This window comes from Onychostoma macrolepis, chromosome 21 (assembly GCF_012432095.1).
Source record: "Onychostoma macrolepis isolate SWU-2019 chromosome 21, ASM1243209v1, whole genome shotgun sequence".
Classification (NCBI taxonomy): domain Eukaryota; kingdom Metazoa; phylum Chordata; class Actinopteri; order Cypriniformes; family Cyprinidae; genus Onychostoma; species Onychostoma macrolepis.
The window spans coordinates 10,305,600-10,324,945 of record NC_081175.1 but is presented as its reverse complement, the minus strand read 5'-3'; the positions used below and the strand labels follow the sequence as shown (position 1 = coordinate 10,324,945).

The 19,346-nt window shown below is 37.7% G+C and overlaps 1 protein-coding gene across 1 annotated transcript; it reads left to right on the top strand.

The window, feature by feature from the left end:
- The first annotated feature begins 1,271 nt into the window (after nucleotides 1-1,271).
- Nucleotides 1,272-19,277, top strand: taok1b (TAO kinase 1b). The gene is made up of 19 exons (XM_058759320.1): nucleotides 1,272-1,973; nucleotides 2,090-2,161; nucleotides 2,646-2,747; nucleotides 3,510-3,555; nucleotides 3,817-3,913; nucleotides 5,017-5,130; nucleotides 5,210-5,301; nucleotides 5,394-5,487; nucleotides 6,821-6,902; nucleotides 7,018-7,185; nucleotides 7,668-7,868; nucleotides 8,015-8,152; nucleotides 8,696-8,932; nucleotides 9,191-9,319; nucleotides 11,781-11,984; nucleotides 12,804-13,043; nucleotides 13,132-13,344; nucleotides 13,599-13,781; nucleotides 15,850-19,277. Exons 1-19 carry the CDS (start codon nucleotides 1,842-1,844, stop codon nucleotides 16,378-16,380), a joined length of 3,075 nt encoding a protein of 1,024 aa, XP_058615303.1. The 5' UTR covers nucleotides 1,272-1,841; the 3' UTR covers nucleotides 16,381-19,277.
- Nucleotides 19,278-19,346: the final 69 nt, after the last annotated feature.

Below are 19,346 nucleotides of genomic sequence, written 5' to 3'. Positions count from 1 at the left end.
GATCTTAAAGAGAGCACACGGAGCTTAATAGGAGCAGCAACAATTTTTAATACATTTAATGTAATATTTATTAAAATGACAGGATTTTGCTAAATAAATAGTCTAGGTCAACTACTATGAACAACTATTATTAACAATATCTATGAAATTATACTTTTCTTATTGATGTCACATTGAAGCTGTGTGATTTTCATAGTAGTGCACCCTTTAAGCTCACCTTACAGTAGTATGAAATCTATTACAGCACTGTAAAACCACAGACCAGCAATAAACTGTCAATTTATAATATTATGGATGTAAAATACAAGCCAGTAATACCTGTGAAGTAATATATTAGCGTAGCACACAATCTTATACAGCTAGTCAGCTAACTGTGCTCTGTAGCATCTGCACTATGTTGCCAAAACTATCTTTTGGATCTAATGTAATTATTTTCCCCATCCAAGTTCCAGGTTATAATATGCAAAAGTCTGAACATTAATCTCTTAATTTTACAATAAGTAGTGAAACTTACCCAAAATAAAGGCTTAAACATCTAAAAAATTTAACGGGCTCCTCTTTTGGTGAAAGTTTTTAGACAGCTTTCAAAATGGCCACGGACAGTGTGAGCACATGGAGACCCATATCTCAGTGTGCAATGATCTGATTGACTTGAAATTACAGGAGGTATATAGTAGCAAACATATCAATTGGTTAAGACATCAAGAAGGATAATAAAGTATTTTTCTTTTTATAATCTGATCTCAGAAATGGAAGTGTGCTTGATGGGTGCGTTTACCCTAGTGACAGCCTATTACATATGTCAGGGCTCTAGACTCATTCTTCCCACTGGTCGATCTTTTGCGACTAACTTTCTCAGTTCGTCGCATGAGCACATAATTTGGTCGCAATTTATTATTATTTTATTTTAATTTTTTTGCTGCAACATTTGATTAATCAATGCATGCCGATGAACTTTTATCATAGTTTATAGTTATATGGTAATGAAAGTGTTCAACATTCAACCCTTTTTCATCAGTGTTATTTGTGATTTAAATTTTGTGAATGGGAATTCTGCTTTTCTTTCACTTTCAAATTCACCATCTTGGTGTCACGTTTTACAAGAAAATCGAATTGTCTGTTTTGCTTATCTATACACCTTTCACTTTTTAAGACTAAAACAAAAGATGGATTCATTGTTATTCTTAATTAAAAAGCACAACAACAATAAAACAGTAGGCTACAATGACAAACTAGCTTACATAACCTTTATTAACAAAAACGAATAGGACGAGGCATGGCATAGGACACATAACATGCTGTATTATATAGGCTACTGACTAATAAATTACAGAATGCTTAGCAAACACTGATGAATCAAGTAAATAATAATAATAAAAATTAAGGAAAGCCTCCATACCGTAACGTGAGGTAAACAGCAAAGATAAGCTTTTCAAAACGAAAACAAAAAGAAAAGTAAAACTAAACTGGCTGTCGCTGACAGGACTTGGACAGCGTGTTTTTTCCCCCACAAGAATACCATCATATTCACCTTCTCTGGTTTAAGAAGCGGCCTTTCTTTTTAGTTTGAAAACCAATTCCTCCGTTACGATCCATCCGCGGAGACGCTTTTGAGAAGCTTAGACCATGCACTCACACAAGTGCGACAACGTCAAATTTTTACTCTCATTCTCAAACATTGGTCGCAAATGCCCTGTATGTTGACATTTATTTGTTCCCTCTCAGGTCTCTATGCGTATACTGCCTCCCTCTGGCAGATGAGTAACCAGCGGGGCCTTACGTGTCGCAGTCGCACGGCCAGATAGTCCCCTGCGAGCGCGGCGCGTCCTCCGGCTCGCAGCATGCCCTCCACCAGCCGGGCAGGGAGCCTGAAGGACCCCGATATCGCAGAGCTGTTCTTTAAGGAGGACCCCGAGAAGCTCTTCACAGACCTCCGTGAGATCGGTCATGGCAGCTTCGGCGCAGTGTATTTTGTATGTATCAAATGTTGCAGTGTGTAGAATAAAATTCATTATTTTGATGCATGCTACATAAAATAATGAGAGGTTTGGGAGACTAAATTCTGAAATCTGATGTGAATCTTATTTAGGCACGGGATGTGCGGACCGCAGAGGTGGTGGCCATCAAGAAGATGTCGTACAGTGGGAAACAGTCTAATGAGGTCAGTTTTCCTACATTCCACAGTCATTACATACAGTCATGCAACAGTTTGGTTGTGGATTCAGCTTTTCCTTCTCAGGGTTATATTACTCTTGTCCCATGGACTTGACTTATTCACATTCACAACTGTGGCTTGGCTCTTAAATAGTGACTTGGCACAGTTAAATTGAGCAAATTAAAGTCAATTGCTGAAGTCACATTAAGTCTTGTGTAACACCCCAGACTGAAGTGAAGCACCACGGCCATTCATACTTTAGCTGGTGGCAGCGTTTCCTTTATAATTTCAGATTAGCAGTAATCGGATTACACGTAATCTCTACAAAGAATCCTTCAGAAGCTTTTAGGACTGACTTTCCTTTTCAGGACCTGTACTAGTAAGTCAGTATGTCCAGTCTGCTCACGTCAGCAGTGGATGCAGTGATCTGGTGGAAAATAGGAAATTCATTGTAGACTGTTTGATTTAATGCTGTTTTGTCTTTACTTAGAAATGGCAGGATATCATTAAGGAAGTCAAGTTCCTCCAGAGAATACAACACCCAAACAGCATAGAGTATAAAGGATGCTACCTGCGGGAACACACAGCATGGGTAAGCTCTCTCTTTTTCTTTTCTAAATTCTTCATTCTCACTCTCCCTGATGAGTATATAAGCACAATAATGGTAGCACTTTATTTTACAGTCCTGCTCCTCATGTACATACTATGTACTTATTGTAGTAATTGCAATAACTAGGTACTAACCCTGAACCTACCCCTAAACATGTAGTTACCTTATAGTACCAGTACTTTCTTGGGTAAGTACACTGTAAGTACATTCTAAGTACATGTAAGTACACGTACTGTAAAATAAAGTGTAACCACAATAATTATTTAATCTCTGTGAAAATAAGCTATATGAAACACATCCTAGTGTAAGAATAATTTTTTTACTCATTTTAAATCTAGGTATGACCAAGTTGTTTTTACAAGGTGTCTTTTAGGTCATACAAGATTTGTACATGGATATTTATTAAAAGGTGAAGAATCACCATCGTGCCTTACTTGCCAAACTAAAATGACTGTGAAGCATATTTTATTGGATTGTACTGTTTTTAATGTAAATAGACAACGGTTTTATTCAGAGGTGTGTTTAACTGATTTATTTAAAAATGTATTGCATAAATGTATTTTTAGAATTTTTGTCTAGTGTACATCTGAAATGTCTTTTATAACCTTTTGTTAATTGTATGCTTTGTATAATTTATTCAGAGATTGCCATGAAAATAGCCTTGATGCTGGCATGGCGTTAAAAAGTGAATAAATAAATAATTTCATTTCTGAGATTCAACTTCAACATTTTTCCTCTCTTCAGCTTGTCATGGAGTACTGTTTGGGCTCTGCCTCTGACCTCCTTGAAGGTAAGACATTAAACATTTACTTTCATTTGGAAGCATTATAAATATTTCATTCAAAATATGGGTTTTACTTATTTACTTTCAAACTTTAGTTATGATCAAAGCAAAGCTTTATTATTTAGGTGTATGGGAATGCATGAACTGACAAAATGAGTTTTTTGAATGCAGTGTGCATCACTTTAGATGAAAGTGTCTGTCAAATGCATTAATGTAACTAATTGATTATCAGTTTGAAGAACATTCACCTTTATCATTTTTGCTTAGTCCACAAGAAGCCCCTTCAGGAAATTGAGATTGCAGCAATTACCCATGGTGCTTTGCAGGGCCTTGCATACCTTCATTCCCATAACATGATTCACAGGTTTGTGGGTTTTTTGATGATCTTACAAAGTGAGCACTTGTTCATTACATGGTGTTAGGAATCAAGAACCAGTTCCACTGGAACCAAATGATTTTCATGACACTGGTTCTGCTAACTGTTTTTGAACGTTTGCATTCTTGTGACAGAACATCTTGCATACTCTGACAAGGTTTCCTGCACATTTATTAATTTGCGGAACAGTGTAGTGCCAAGGAAGTTGTTTTTTAGCTTTAGTTGTAAGGTTGCAAAAATGTAATTAATTAAATGCAGGAGGCAACAAACATACAGGCCACTATATTCCAATTCACCAAAATACAGCTCTTATGAGCCAATTCCTTTTAATGAATTCAAAAAGACTTATTACAAAGTCACACAGATATTTAAAGGGTTACTCCACCCCAAAATGAAAATTTTGTCATTAATCACTTACCCCCATGTCGTTCCAAATCTGTAAAAGCTTTGTTCGTCTTCGGGACGCAATTTAAGATATTTTGGATGAAAACCGGGAGGTTTGTGACTGTCCCATTGACTGCCAAGTAAATTACACTGTCAATGCCCAGAAAAGTATGAAAGACATCATCAGAATAGTCCATCTGCCATCAGTGGTTCAATCTGAATGTTATGCCATGTGGTGTGGCTGACATAGAACAGCATACGCTGCATTGCGTCCAGCGGATACTCTCCAAAATGGCGCTACGGTGACGCAGAGGAGACGAATTGTTGAATAAAGTTGTTATTTTTGTTTTCTTTGCGTACAAAAAGTATTCTCGTCGCTTCATAACATTCAGATTGAACCACTGATGGCAGATGGACTATTTTGATGATGTCTTTCATACTTTTCTGGGCCTTGACAGTGTTATTTACTTGGCAGTCAATGGGACAGTCACAGGCCTTCCAGTTTTCATCCAAATATCTTAAATTGTGTTGTTCCGAAGACGAACTAAGCTTTTACGGGTTTGTAAAGACATGGGAGTAAGTGATTAAAGACAAAATGTTCATTTTGGGGTGGAGTAACCCTTTAATAATTCTTCAGACACTGCCTGTGGAATCGAGGAAAACTACCTCTATTTTTGACTGTTGTGCATGTCATTTTCTTCACTCAGGGATATCAAAGCTGGGAACATCCTGCTGACCGAGCCTGGACAAGTCAAACTGGCAGATTTTGGTTCTGCCTCCATTGCCTCTCCAGCCAACTCTTTTGTGGGGACACCATATTGGTGAGCACATTGGTTATCTCTGAATAATAATAATGATTCCATTCACAGCCTGGTTACTAACATGGCCACCTCCTCTCAGGATGGCCCCTGAAGTAATTTTAGCCATGGACGAGGGACAGTATGATGGAAAGGTTGACATCTGGTCTCTTGGGATCACCTGCATAGAACTAGGTGACAGAGAAGTTCTGCTCATTATAAAATGAACTGTGCATCTTTCACGTTGTGAAAGTCAGTCTTACTTTTGCTTCTCCCTTTTGCTGTAGCGGAAAGGAAACCTCCTCTGTTTAACATGAATGCGATGAGTGCCTTATACCACATAGCGCAGAATGAGAGCCCTATGCTGCAATCAAGTGAATGGTGAGTCCACTAATATATGCACACACATAGCAGTTTGCATTACAGCTAGGTAGTAAATCAAAAATTGGGGTGATTTATTTTTTGTGTGTATTTTCTTTGCCTATTTTTCATGTGAAATAGCAAGTATACAAGAATTAAGAAAACTGTTTTAATAAAGTTTCTGATTCAAAACTGTCATTAAAGGGATAGTTCACCCAAAAATTCTGTCATTAATTACCCTCATGTCATTCCAAACCTGTAAGACCTTCGTTCATCTTTGGAACACAAATTAAGATATTTTTTATTAAATCCAAGAGCTCTCAGACCCAGCAGCACCATGCACATGCGTTGTTTACATGAACCGGAAGCCAGCGCATGCATTGTGATACTCTCTCCACAATGGCGGCTCGTGCTGCAGACAGCATGAGGAGGAGAAGAATTGTTAAATAAAGTCGTTATTTTTGTTTTCTTCATGCACAAAAAGTATTCTCGTAGTTTCGTAAAATTATGGTTGAACTGCTGATGTCACATGGACTATTTTACCGATGTCCTTGATACGTTTCTGGACTTGGGAACATTGCAGTTGTGTTGCTGTCTATGGAGAGTCTCAAAGCTCTCGGATTTAATCAAAAATATCTTAATTTGTGTTCCAAAGATGAAAGAAGGTCTTACAGGTTTGGAACGACATGAGGGTGAGTAATTAATGACAGAATTTTCAATTTTGGGTGAGCTAACCCTTTAATTACTCACCCTCATGTTGTTCCAAACCTGTAAGACCTTCTTTCATCTTTGGAACACAAATTAAGATATTTTTGATAAAATCCGAGAGCTTTCTGACCTTGCATAGACAGCAGCGGAACTACCACTTTTAAGGCCCAGAAAGGTAGTAAGGACATTGTTAAAATAGTCCATGTGACATCAGTGGTTCATCCTTAATTTTATGAAGCTGCAAGAATACTTTTCGTGTGCAAAGATAACCAAAAGAATGACTATATTCAATTTCTTTTCTTCAGTGACAGTCTTTATTCATTTATTTATTTTGCAATATGAATCAAAAAGTAATGGAGATTGGTAGGAAGCTATATTTTCTTCAAACTTTGAAGTGTTGCTAATACAACACATTGTGTGCTTTTTAGACATTTTAATTTAGAGAATATATTTACGCATTATGTTCCTTTAATTTATTGTTTACATTTTCTTTACTTGATCTTAAAAAGGTCTTAATTCTTCTTTTTAAGACAATTATTTTAGAACAAATGCATGAAGATGTATATAAATTCTGAAAAATATTGAGCGGTATCTGCATTGAGCAGTCATTAGTTGATTTACATGCTGTGTCATTTTCTTTCCTCAGGACGGATTATTTTAGAAATTTTGTTGACTCTTGCCTTCAGAAAATCCCCCAAGACAGACCACACTCTGAGGATCTGTTGCAGGTGTTTACTTTGCACTGAATTATCAACACATTTAAATAACCTTTTTGTTTGTTAGTCATAATAATAATCCACCTAATATTTACCTTATATTCTGCACTCTTTACTTAAACCATAGCATGCCTTTGTCCTGCGAGAGAGGCCAGAATCTGTTCTGATGGACTTAATTTTGCGGACAAAAGATGCGGTCCGAGAGCTGGACAACCTGCAGTACCGCAAGATGAAGAAGATTCTCTTTCAGGAGGCGCACAATGGACCAACCACTGAGACCCAGGAGGGAGATGAGGTCAGATCTCAAGTCTTACCCTAGTTCTTGTGTTTTAATAGTGGCTAATATAAAATCTGGGGTCCAAAATCTGAGTCAAAATCAGTGCGTTCAAAATGTCAGATTTAAAATTGGGACATTTTTGGAAAAATGTTTATTCACAAGATACTTTGTTCACAAGAGTATAAGATACTCTTTGGGTCATTCTCAAATCTTGGTGGATAACATGAATATCATGAAGTTTATGCAGCTTAAGTGCTGCTGTCAAACAAAAAACAAATACTGTGAAATTTATGTACATATTTCCACAAATCAATTTGAGTGAGTTTTTTTTTTTTTATTTGTTATGCTGATTATATAATTTTTAATATAAAACTCGGTATTTTGGAGCCCACTTTGTTTTTTTTGTTTTCTTTTTGTTTTCTTTCAAAATAGAAAAGTTAATTTCACTATGATTATCGTTGCTCTCTGAACTGCTGTTATTTTTTTGTATATGTGTTTAGGAGCCAGAGCATGGTCCTGGTCGCACGGGCACAGTGAGCAGTGTGGGCAGTAATCAGTCCATTCCCAGCATGTCGATCAGCGCAAGCTCTCAGAGCAGCTCGGTGAACAGCATTCCCGACGCAGCTGATGACAAGAGTGACCTTGACCTGGAGAAAGACCATACTGTTATGTCTAATAGTTCGGTCATACACCTGAAGCCTGTACGTTCACACACCTCTTGATAAAACATCTTAGAAATCTTCATGCCTTCCTGCATAACCCAAATCAGAGATTCTTTATACTAAGTAACTGTGAACATTGAACTTCATGATACCTAATATACGTTTCCTGCTTTTGTGTCCATCAGGAAGAAGAGGAGGTTTACCCTGAGGATCCTGAAACGCGTCCTCGTCCCTCAGAAGCCCAGGCAGCACCCGCACATCCCCCGCAACGCAAACACCATCGCAACCGCGAGCACTTTGCCACCATCCGCACAGCCTCTCTGGTGAGCCAGTCACAGTGGACCTGTAGTGAAATGCTTCACAACTCTACAAACGCGTCAAAACTACATTACTCATTTACAGGTGCTGGTCATATAATTAGAATATCATCAAAAAGTTGATTTATTTCACTAATTCCATTCAAAAAGTGAAACTTGTATATTATATTCATTCATTACACACAGACTGATATATTTCAAAAGTTGTCAGTTATAATCATCAAAATTAAAAGAAATAAACATTTGAAATATATCAGTCTGTGTGTAATGAATGAATATAATATACAAGTTTTACTCTTTGAATGGAATTGGTGAAATAAATCAACTTTTTGATGATATTCTAATTATATGACCAGCACCTGTATAATCGATGAACCATGGCATTGGTTGCTTTCAGTGTAGACACGGTGTAAACTGAATGGCATCACAATAATTTTTTGTTCATTCTCAGTAATGTTTAAAATTCATAAGATGTCTCTTGATTATTTTTATTTCCTCCTCCTTCACTTTCCTTCCACTTCCTTGTGTTCCTCCTCTTCCTTCTTTCAGGTGACACGCCAGATGCAGGAACATGAGCAGGACTCTGAGCTGAGGGAGCAGATGTCCGGTTACAAGCGCATGAGACGGCAGCACCAGAAGCACCTTATGGCCCTGGAGAACAAACTGAAAGCGGAGATGGATGAACACAGGCTGAGACTGGACAAAGAACTGGAGGCCCAGAGGAACAGCTTTGCTGCTGAGATGGAGAAACTTGTGAAGAAAAACCAAGCATCTATAGAAAAAGATGTAAGTGTGCATAAGACACATCACACGATCTATTTAGACCCCAAGCACAATCATTTGTTGGGCAGCACAAAGATGCATAAAGTAATGTGGAAGTTCATCTGAAAAATGCTTATGAATTGGGAATTCCCCTCTTCCTTTATGCCATGGCCCTCAATCCCAGTGAAGATCTTGATATGTCATAAAATGACATTGTAGAGAATGATGTGCTTTCTACTGTTTGTTTTTTTTTGTCATTTTCATGAATGTTATATCTTAAAGGCCAAGTCATTTGCCAATGATGAGAAGAAATTCCAACAGCACATTCAAGCACAGCAAAAGAAAGAGCTTAGTAGCTTCCTGGAGTCACAGAAACGAGAGTACAAGCTAAGAAAGGAACAACTGAAAGAGGTGAACACACACATTCAAGCATGGCTTTTTACCCATATATGAATTTGCCAATTGTGTTTTTCATGTTGGCATAATTCCACCTAAACTGACCTTTGAGATCTGTGAGATTATTTTAGCTTGAACAGTGTAATGAAATGAAGAAGACCAATGAAAAATTCAGCTAAAATGTCATTTATATCTATTGTTCAGCCATTTGATAATTACACAGTCATACAAATGGACAATATGCATTCCAGAGGATGAGAGAAAACATTGTTACGAAGTTAATTCTAAACGTTTAAAGCAAAAAGTAAAATACAATAAAAATGTAGTTTAGTAAAAATCTTGTTAAAAACTGATAATTCAGTTTTTTGCTTAATAAATTAAAAAGTATGTTTATTAATTTAAAGCCTCCCTGCAGACACATTTAACTCGTCTTTGATAATCAAAATTAACATTTTTCCCCATTAAAAAAAACTGCAGCATTCAAATTCTGAAAGGTTAGAAAGCAACGAGCACTCCCCTTATAATCACTAAAAAGTTTATCGCTCATCTTAGTTTATCGCAATCTAACAAAGTTTGTTTATAATCAGTGAAGCCTTCCTCAATGCACAGTGAAACCCTTATTTATGTTGTGCCTCTGATTGGACACTGCATTTGTCAGATATGTCTGTGATTGACTACATTGCTTAGCACTGCAAAAACACATTGTAAATAGAAGCTTTCGACTAAGGGCTTGCAAAATGATGGTGGCTGAACAAAGTTGAATTTTGAGTTGACAAAACCAAACCAATCCAATAGGTTGTTTGCAAATGACGTCACTGATGACGGCGAAATGCAGCTGGAGGGCAGGAAGTGATTTTTCTCCATAATCACTACCAGAAACTCAAAATTCCTGTGTTTTGCATTGTTTATGGATGCTCAAATCGAGAAACCACAAGGAGCTTTTATTGTGTACGACAATTTGTTGTTCATAAGGTGGGGAAAGTCAAGAAATTGACTGAAAAACGCAGGAAAAGTGGCTTGTAAACCTGCGTCTGCGGTCGGGAGGAGCGGAGTCGGATAATGCTCGTGTGTGCAAATGGTTAATATAATATAAATAGTATATTAAAATATTAATAAAGATATAAATAGATTGGACCGCCACGCATTCAGCGTGATTCTGAATGCTAGTGATTCCTATGGAGAAAAATCACTTCCTGCCCTCCAGCTGCATTTTGCGCGTCATCAGAATCACGTGACTGCAAACAACCCATCCAATCTGGCTTTGTTGGTACCATGACATTGATCATCAACATTCTATGTCAACTCGGGCTTTGATCCTGAGTTTATGGAGCATGTGCACATGAAAGTGTGACATAAGTAATGAACAGCCAATCACACACCTTGAAACTGTGATTCACTTCTCACGAATGAGTCTGTGATTCACTGCCAAAGATTAAAAGATTGAAAAATTTTAAGAATTTAAACACATTCATGCAGCAAGATGAAAAGAGCTGTCCATGAAAGAGGACAACTTAAAGAAAACATATCACCATATCAGTGCAAGTGAAAGTTGTGAAGTTAGTTTATATAGTTAAAACTCTGTTATTATATAGGAATACAGAGACTCAAATATAATCTCATAAGAAGTCATGTTTAAAGTTTTAAACATTCTGAAGCTTATTTATATTGAATGTCTGTATATATTTATATTAATATAAAATAAAAGTTTAATAGTAATTAAACTAATATGGCTTGTGTAATGGATCAAGTGTATAATAATTATATAAATTACATAAAATAATTATAATAAATAATCATCAGACGATTTTATCTTTAAAAATGTTTTACTATGTAGTGCCCTCAATTTTTTTTGAGCAAGAGAAACTGGGGGAGTGACTTTGTGTCACAGATGTGTCACTTTTCTCTAAGCTGATTGGTCAAATTTCAATTTGAGATCTCTAAACAAGAACATAACCAGCTTCCAGACAGGTTTAGCCGTGGAGCGTTAAGTTACTATGGTGATAAACACTAAAAGCCAAACCACTTTCAAGGTGCCTAAGAACCAGAGCAGGCGCAAACTAAACTAAAACTTAACTGGCTTGTCAGCTAAACCAGCTTCTTGTAAAGGGCCCCAGATATGAAACTCCCCATCTCACAAGTTGACGCAATTAGTTATATGTTTGTGACGGTAGGAAATAGGTGGTTTACAGTAATGTTTTTGAGACCATCTTTGGGACACTGCAGTTTTAAGGAGAAAATCCTCAACAATGGTGTTGACTGATGAATTTGCACATGGTTTGTCTTTAACCAGAGAGACCTGTAAGCAATTTCAAAAACACCACAGGGGTTCTTTAAAAAAAAAAAAGTCATATATAGCAAATATATAATTATAATATGTAGCTGCATTTTGCCTTTTATTATTTAATCATTTTAAAGCAAGAAAAATGTCTGTATTTCGCTTTACTCAATCCATTGATATTTCCCACGCTCCCTGTAGGAGCTAAATGAGAACCAGTCCACCCCTAAGAAAGAGAAGCAGGAGTGGCTTTCGAAGCAGAAGGAGAACTTTCAGCACTACCAGGCAGAGGAGGAAGCCAACCTGCTCCGTCGGCAGCGGCAGTACCTGGAGCTGGAATGTCGTCGCTTTAAACGGCGAATCCTCATTGCAAAACACAATGTAGAGCAAGACCTTGTACGCGAGGTAACATCACTTTTCCTCAAAGACATAACTAATGACTAGGGTTATAATGGTATACGGACATGACGGTTCGGTACGTACCTCGGTTTTGACACCACGGTTCGGTATGGTTTCAGTACGGGTGGGGGGGGACTAAAAAAAAAACTTTTTTTAAAATGTATTTTTAGCAAACAGTGGTTTACAGAACAAATTGCTCTTTCTTTAAATAAATTGAATTATAATAAAATTTTCCTAGGGATTATAATCTACCTCAGCCTATGCTCTAAACTATTGGGAGCCCTTTTACTATAGGCTTACAATTAACAACAGAGCCCAAACTTAAATTCAATTAATGTTTATTTTTAAATATAATAAGTAACATTCAACTTAAAAAAAATTAAAATGTATGCAAACATGTAAATTGCACATGATGCAGTTTTTAAATTAATTTCTAAATTAGAAAAATTCTATTTGTTGTTGAAATATATTCATTTACACAGTGGCTACATAACTTGTTTCATAACAGGTTTATTTAAACATACATTAAATAATTAAGACATCACTAACAGGTAATGTAAACTATAATAAGTATATAGTCTAATATTACGCGAAATGCTCTTCTCTAGACTTCTTTTCTCTAGCGAACTAACGCGCTGTGGACACTGATGACTTGCCTGAGGTAAATGAAATGCTACGTGACATTTTGTTTACAAGCTGCTTTATTGACGTCTTTCCGTGGTTGAAATACTGATTGAGCGATTACATGAGGCATGAGATGTTCATTCATGTTCATTTTTATTTTCAAAGAAAACAAATATATTGACAGAGGTTTTCTCGATCCAGGAGCTAAATAAGCGCCAAACGCAGAAAGATCTGGAACATGCCATGCTTCTCCGCCATCATGAGTCCATGCAAGAGCTGGAGGTGAGACAGCTGGGCACCATCCAGAAGATGCGTACCGAGTTGATCCGCTTGCAGCATCAGACTGAACTCACCAACCAGCTAGAGTACAACAAACGCAGAGAGCGAGAGCTACGCCGCAAACATGTCATGGAGGTCCGGCAACAGCCCAAGAGCCTTAAGGTGTGTAGCCTATGCTTGATTTTGTAACGTACACTAGCTAGTACATATACTAGTTGTGTAGAATCAGTAAGTCTTTTCTCCTCTTTAGTCTAAAGAGCTGCAGATCAAGAAACAGTTCCAGGACACGTGTAAAATCCAGACACGGCAGTATAAGGCCCTGCGCAACCACCTCCTGGAGACCACACCCAAGTCTGACCACAAGGCTGTGCTGAAAAGACTTAAGGAGGAGCAGACCCGGAAATTAGCCATCCTTGCTGAGCAGTACGACCATTCCATCAATGACATGCTCTCCACACAAGCTGTGAGTGACTTGCCATGTTCAGTGTAGGCATATGTATATGTCTTCCTATAAAGCCATCAAAGAGTTCTTTGGAGTTGATGCAGAAGTTCTGAAGGAGTTGATGCAGTTACTTCACAGTATTCAGTTGTGGGATAAGTAACTTATGAGGCGAAAAACTGTTCTCCAAATTTAAATGTGGATAATGTGGCATTCACCTTCTTGTGTTTTTTAACACTAATTCTGAATGTAACTATGCCTCTCATCTTGCTCCTCAGCTGCGATTGGATGAGGCACAGGAGGCCGAATGTCAGGTGCTAAAGATGCAACTGCAGCAGGAGCTGGAGTTGCTAAATGCTTATCAGAGCAAGATCAAGATGCAGACGGATGCACAGCACGATCGTGAGAGGAAAGAGCTGGAGCAGAGGGTTTCGCTAAGGAGGGCTCTTCTTGAGCAGAAGGTATGTTACCTGATACAAACCTCAGCAGCCCACTACTAGAAACCATGGGAGGAGGCATATTGTTTTAAAGAGTTTGAGTATTTGACATTCCAGAATAAGAATAAGAAGGTATATCTCTGAGGTATAGTTCTGTCATTTATGCTCTATTTAACTCTTGTTTTTGAACTTCTTTTCAGTGAAACGTGAACTTGTAAAGCATTTTCAAATTATTGAAGGATATTTAGCCTAATTTCACATCCTAAATTCAGAAAAGACATATCATATTCACTTAATGAATGCACAAGAACAAGTGTTTTGCCATTATGTTGACCCTCTAATTTTGAATTTGGATGCGGTATTGGAAAAATGTGTAGATTCCTCCAAAAATGTCTACTTTTGTTTCCACAAAAAGGTGCATGCAAATTCAGAATGACTCAAGAGTGAACAAATTACCAGTTTAAGTTTGACAAGTATTTTGACTAAAGGCTGGAATATACTACACAACTTTCAAAAACTGAACACTACACATCGTACACTTGCTGAATTTCTAAATGATTAGAGAGGAAAAACTGGGTATCAATACGCTAAACGAGTGATCACACGCTACCAGACTTTCAAGTAGTCCTGAACACAATCTCAGAACTGCCTTGTTGCTAGGTGACAAATAAAAATAATGTTGTGAAATCAGCTCAAAATATTGATCTCCTTCAACTAGATAGAATCATAGTCTGAAGAAAAAAATGAGTCTGTGCCCATTATACACTATGCAATTTTCTGTGAAATCTGTCAACTCTGGCTGTCCAATATCTGCAGACTAGTGTTGTGGAAAATGTCTGTTTCACTCGTCACAGAGTTCCAATGTCAAAGATCAGACTTTATTGCAGCATTTAACAAAGCTGAGATGCCTCCAGAACATCAGACAATCCCAGTCGCATCTTCCACTTTTATACAGTTCATAACCAATGATTCATCTTTAAACTTTTGCTACAATTATTTTGCTATCCTGTTTTCTTTTTAAGAGTGAAGCACATACTACCAACATATGTTACATTGTATCTAGGCCTGTCGCGATAGTCGATATATCGACTTATCGCACGATATATGGAAATGAGCGCAATCATTTTTGGTGCCGTGATATATTGCGACTGATAATTTTTTTATAATTAAAAATAATGATTATATAAAAAATTTTACATAAAAATGAAGATCACCAACATTTTAGTCGATCGCGCTGCCTCGGTCATCTCGTCTGCTCTCTGTGGCGGAGGCGGGGCTTAGGCAGCGTCTCCCTCACACACACACACACACACAGAGCGGACCGCGACAGGTGAAGAGAAGGCGTGAACCCACTGCGTTATAAAGTGTTTCGTGACATCTACAGCCAGAAGAACAAGTCCCAATGGACTTGGTTTCAAAGCCGCAATCTTCAGCTCCGGTGTGGGAACATTTTGGCTTTAAGCCGAATGAGAGAGGAGAGCCAATTAACGTGAATGAGCCGGTATTTGTTTTATTTATTTTATTTATTTAGCATATTTTTTTTTCACATTCCGGTTCCAATGTCTATATATTCTTAAGAATAAAATGTTCTTTGTTCTTCGAAAGAGTGTACTTGCATTACTATGCTATTATATTGTCATACTGTAATTATATAATCAGTGAAATAAAATAGTCTTAAAATGACAATAATATCGTTTATCGAAATTAATTTTGGTGCAATATATCGCACAACAAAAAGTAGTTATCGTGACAGCCCTAATTGTATCAGTGTTTAGTGCAGTGTGTTTAGCTTGCACCGTAAATGGGAAAGAAAATATCAGACCATGTTAGAGAAGCCTAAATGAAGCCTGAAGTTTCCTGGTTTTATTCATATAGTTCCCAGGATATTCTTCAATCATATCTTATATATCTAATAAAAATATACCATACTAGCTCTGAATTTCATCAACTAACATTGACTCTTCCATACCTCAAGTCTTGGCAAAAATCTGGTTGTGTGGTTTATTCTAGCCTTAACCAAAACTACAGTATCTTTGAAAAGGTAATGTCTTCAACGGGAATGTTACCTGATTCTCTTTTGGTTTTTGGTTAGATTGAAGAGGAGATGGTTACCCTGCAAAATGAGCGCTCGGAGCGAATCCGTAGTCTATTAGAGAAGCAGGCCCGGGAGATCGAGGCGTTTGACTCTGAAAGCATGCGTCTGGGCTTCAGCAACATGGTGCTCTCCAGCCTGGCCTCATCCGACGGCCACAGCCACAGCTTTCCGGGGGCCCAGAGTAGCTGGGGCTCCCAGCACGGTGCAGGCTCTCAGGGGCCACACTGGGGAGGGCACCATAGCGGCAGCCAGCACAGCCACCACCACCACCACCACCACCACCACCCAAGCCACAGTGACTCTATCCAGCAGCCTTGGGGTCACGGCCTGCCTTCAGGGGGGCCACCTCCCTGGGGACACCACGTGTCTGGGGGCAGTCAGCGCTCGAGCGGGGGAAGTGGTGGGCTACGGAACAGTCCCCAGGCGGTACGGCGGGCCACCTCAGGGGGCCGCAGTGAGCAGGGGATGAGCAGGAGTGCCAGCATCGCCTCTCAGATTTCCAATGGCTCACACTTGTCCTACACGTAAGACCACCCACTGCTCTCCCACAACACCCATCTTAACCCAAAATGCCATAGGGGAAGGGACAAAGGGGCACCGTGGTCTTTTTTTCTTTTACACCCATTCCTTTATTTCTAATCCTCTAAATGCATATTTTAAACACATGGTAAGCACAAAATGCATCCATTGTAGTTCAGGTTCTAAGAATGTTAGCCAGATGGGCACTTAAAACACTGGCCAGTATCAAACTTCAGCTAGAATACAGAATGTCATTTTCACAATGATGTGAACAAGTTTTGAATTCAGAGAAAATTCCCTGCATTTTAGAGTGTTAATCTGATTTGAAAATGTTAGTGAGGGTGAGAATGAATATATGAATGCTGTGCATTACCTCTCACAGGTGAGATTGTAAGTCTTTATGCAGTGGGTTTTATCATGGTCTTATTAACAGCTGGTTTCGGGTGTATAGAGCGGGAGATGAATGCATATAATTTTCTCAGAAACATTCATTCATAAGAAAACTATTGCAGAAATATATATATATATATATATATATATATATAAATAGAAGGTATAAAGGTTGGATAGCAGAATGAAAGAATCAAGCTTTACGATGCACTTGATTTTATGTAGCTTAGTATTTTAGAAACAAGCACTAATTTTAATGTGTTACTAAACAGTATGCTCTTTTTGTGCCAGAACAAATTTTAACTATGAAAACATACTGTGAAATTCCAAGATTTTGTTAGAATTATTTTGATTGAATTATCATGATTTATTTTTTATTTTAAATGTTGCCATTGCCATCCTTCCACAGGTCCAAATAACCAAAAACTGCGTGGATAGCAGGATGCCATTTTGCTTTTAAAACTTTGAAAACATAGCCTAAAATTCTGATAGTAAGTGTATGAACAGATGTGTTCGATTGCTATAGGCCCAAAGGACACAAGTTATAAGGTAGTTGAGTGATATGTTATGACTATATTAATGTGGAGGTACTTTGGTGGTCTTGAAAGGTAGGGGTGTCTTGAACTGAATATGCAGAATGACACTTAAAAACAGGTTTTGCTATGTGAATGTACGTGAGTGTTAAAGCATGTTGGCATGGTAAAACTTCACTCCTGAATAACAGATGGCAGAAGCCTTTGAAGTATATTAATGTTTGTTTTAGTCTTTTGATTTAGTGATGCCAAAGTTAACAATCGCAACTATGCAAAAGGATAATAGCCTGTCACATTCATGTCGTCTTTCACTAAGCTTAACATCACAGAAAAGCACTTTACCATCCTTTTCTACTCTTAGTTGTTCACTACAATCACATACAAGCAGATCTCCTGGTCCTTGGGTGCCCCCTCCTCCCTTTTCTCAGGCTGGGTTTGACAAGAGCGTGTTGTGTGGATATTAGGGGTGGGGAGGTCTGGAATGGGTAGGCTTGAGACCGCTGAATGTTTTTGCTGGGCGGGTGGGTGCCGCTGCTATCGTCCCTGCAATGCCTTTGTTTCTTCCATGCCCACCCCAGAGCTCCAGCGACTGCTGCCCACCCTCCAACTAAACGCTTATCACAGCATGTAGAAAAAAAGTGATTAAAAATGCAATGAAAAAGGTCAGATAGCATATAAAACATTATGGTGGAAGGGTATACAGCCAGGAGACAGCTTTAAGTGAGATGTATAGGAAAATGTGTGTATATTGTAAATTTAGAAATTTAAATAAATGAATAAATGGAAATCAATATAAAGACCCAAGTTAAAACTAGACTAAAATTTAATTGCTTGAATGTGAAGATAAAAGAAAAAATAACTTGGTTTCTAATATTGATTATTTAAAATAGAAAAAATTATATACACAAAGCATATTCTCAGAGGTGTCAAGCAAAGCCAAAAAAAAAAAAAAAATTTCCCCTGCAATTACACTCATACAGAGGCTGTCACTTTCCATAGTCCTCTCTTTGCTTCTTGCTCTCCTTGCTTTGAAAGGTATGAATTACCATATTCACTAGTGCCAGTACTCCTGTTCTGTTATCTGTGAACCAGCAGTGAACTTTCATTTTCTAAAAGATAAAAGGCATAGGTTTTCTTTTTTGTTAGAGAGAACAAAGTCTTTATAACTGCCATCATGCCTATTTCAGAATGGCTTCAAAAACATTTTCCAGGAAAATAAATTCCAGTTTGTAATATCAGTGCTATCTAAAATAACTATCAACTATGAACACTATTTTGGGACACTTCTGGTATATGCATGGGATTGCAGGTTTCATGAAGTTGCCTATCTCAGTCTGACTAACAAAAACCAACTGAGCCAATGCAGAGCCAATCCTAAAGATTTGGGCCAAATGTAACAAATTAACATGAGATTATTGACGCAGGTAAATTATGTATAACATGCCAATCATTTAATCACATTCAGTACTCTAATGGAATCACTGGACCAGAGGAACAGCCATAGACTCAAAATGTGAGTTTACACTCGCAAACAGGGTCATGCAGTATTTTCCAAAGGTGAGAGGTGTGCCCTGTTATAAGAGAGCAGATTTCTTCAGCTCATAGCATCCTTCTTTTAATGACCCTTTTGACACGTGTGAAAACAACAGGATGAAAAATAATCAAAGAAGGTGGTACATCTCTGTACAGTGTGTTTACCAGTATTTCAACCTTTTTCTTTTGATGGTCGTTTTCCTGCTTCAACATTACCATAGCAATCCATATATAACCTGTATTAAAATGTATAGATTGTGAAAAACTGAATGTTGGAGAGATTACAAAAATGATGGCTATTCATAACAAAACACTTACAAGTGAATTAAAATATACAAAAATTATGAAAACCTAAGGGGACAAATGTAATGTTTTGTTTGTAATTACTCCTTTTGTTGGCAGAGGGCTACTGGACAAACAAATCAACTGTAATAAAGTAATTTTAGTAAATTTTGGTTTTGTCATTTGTATGCTTTAATACATTTGTCTGCTTTTAAAATCTAGGTGCAGTAAGTGTAA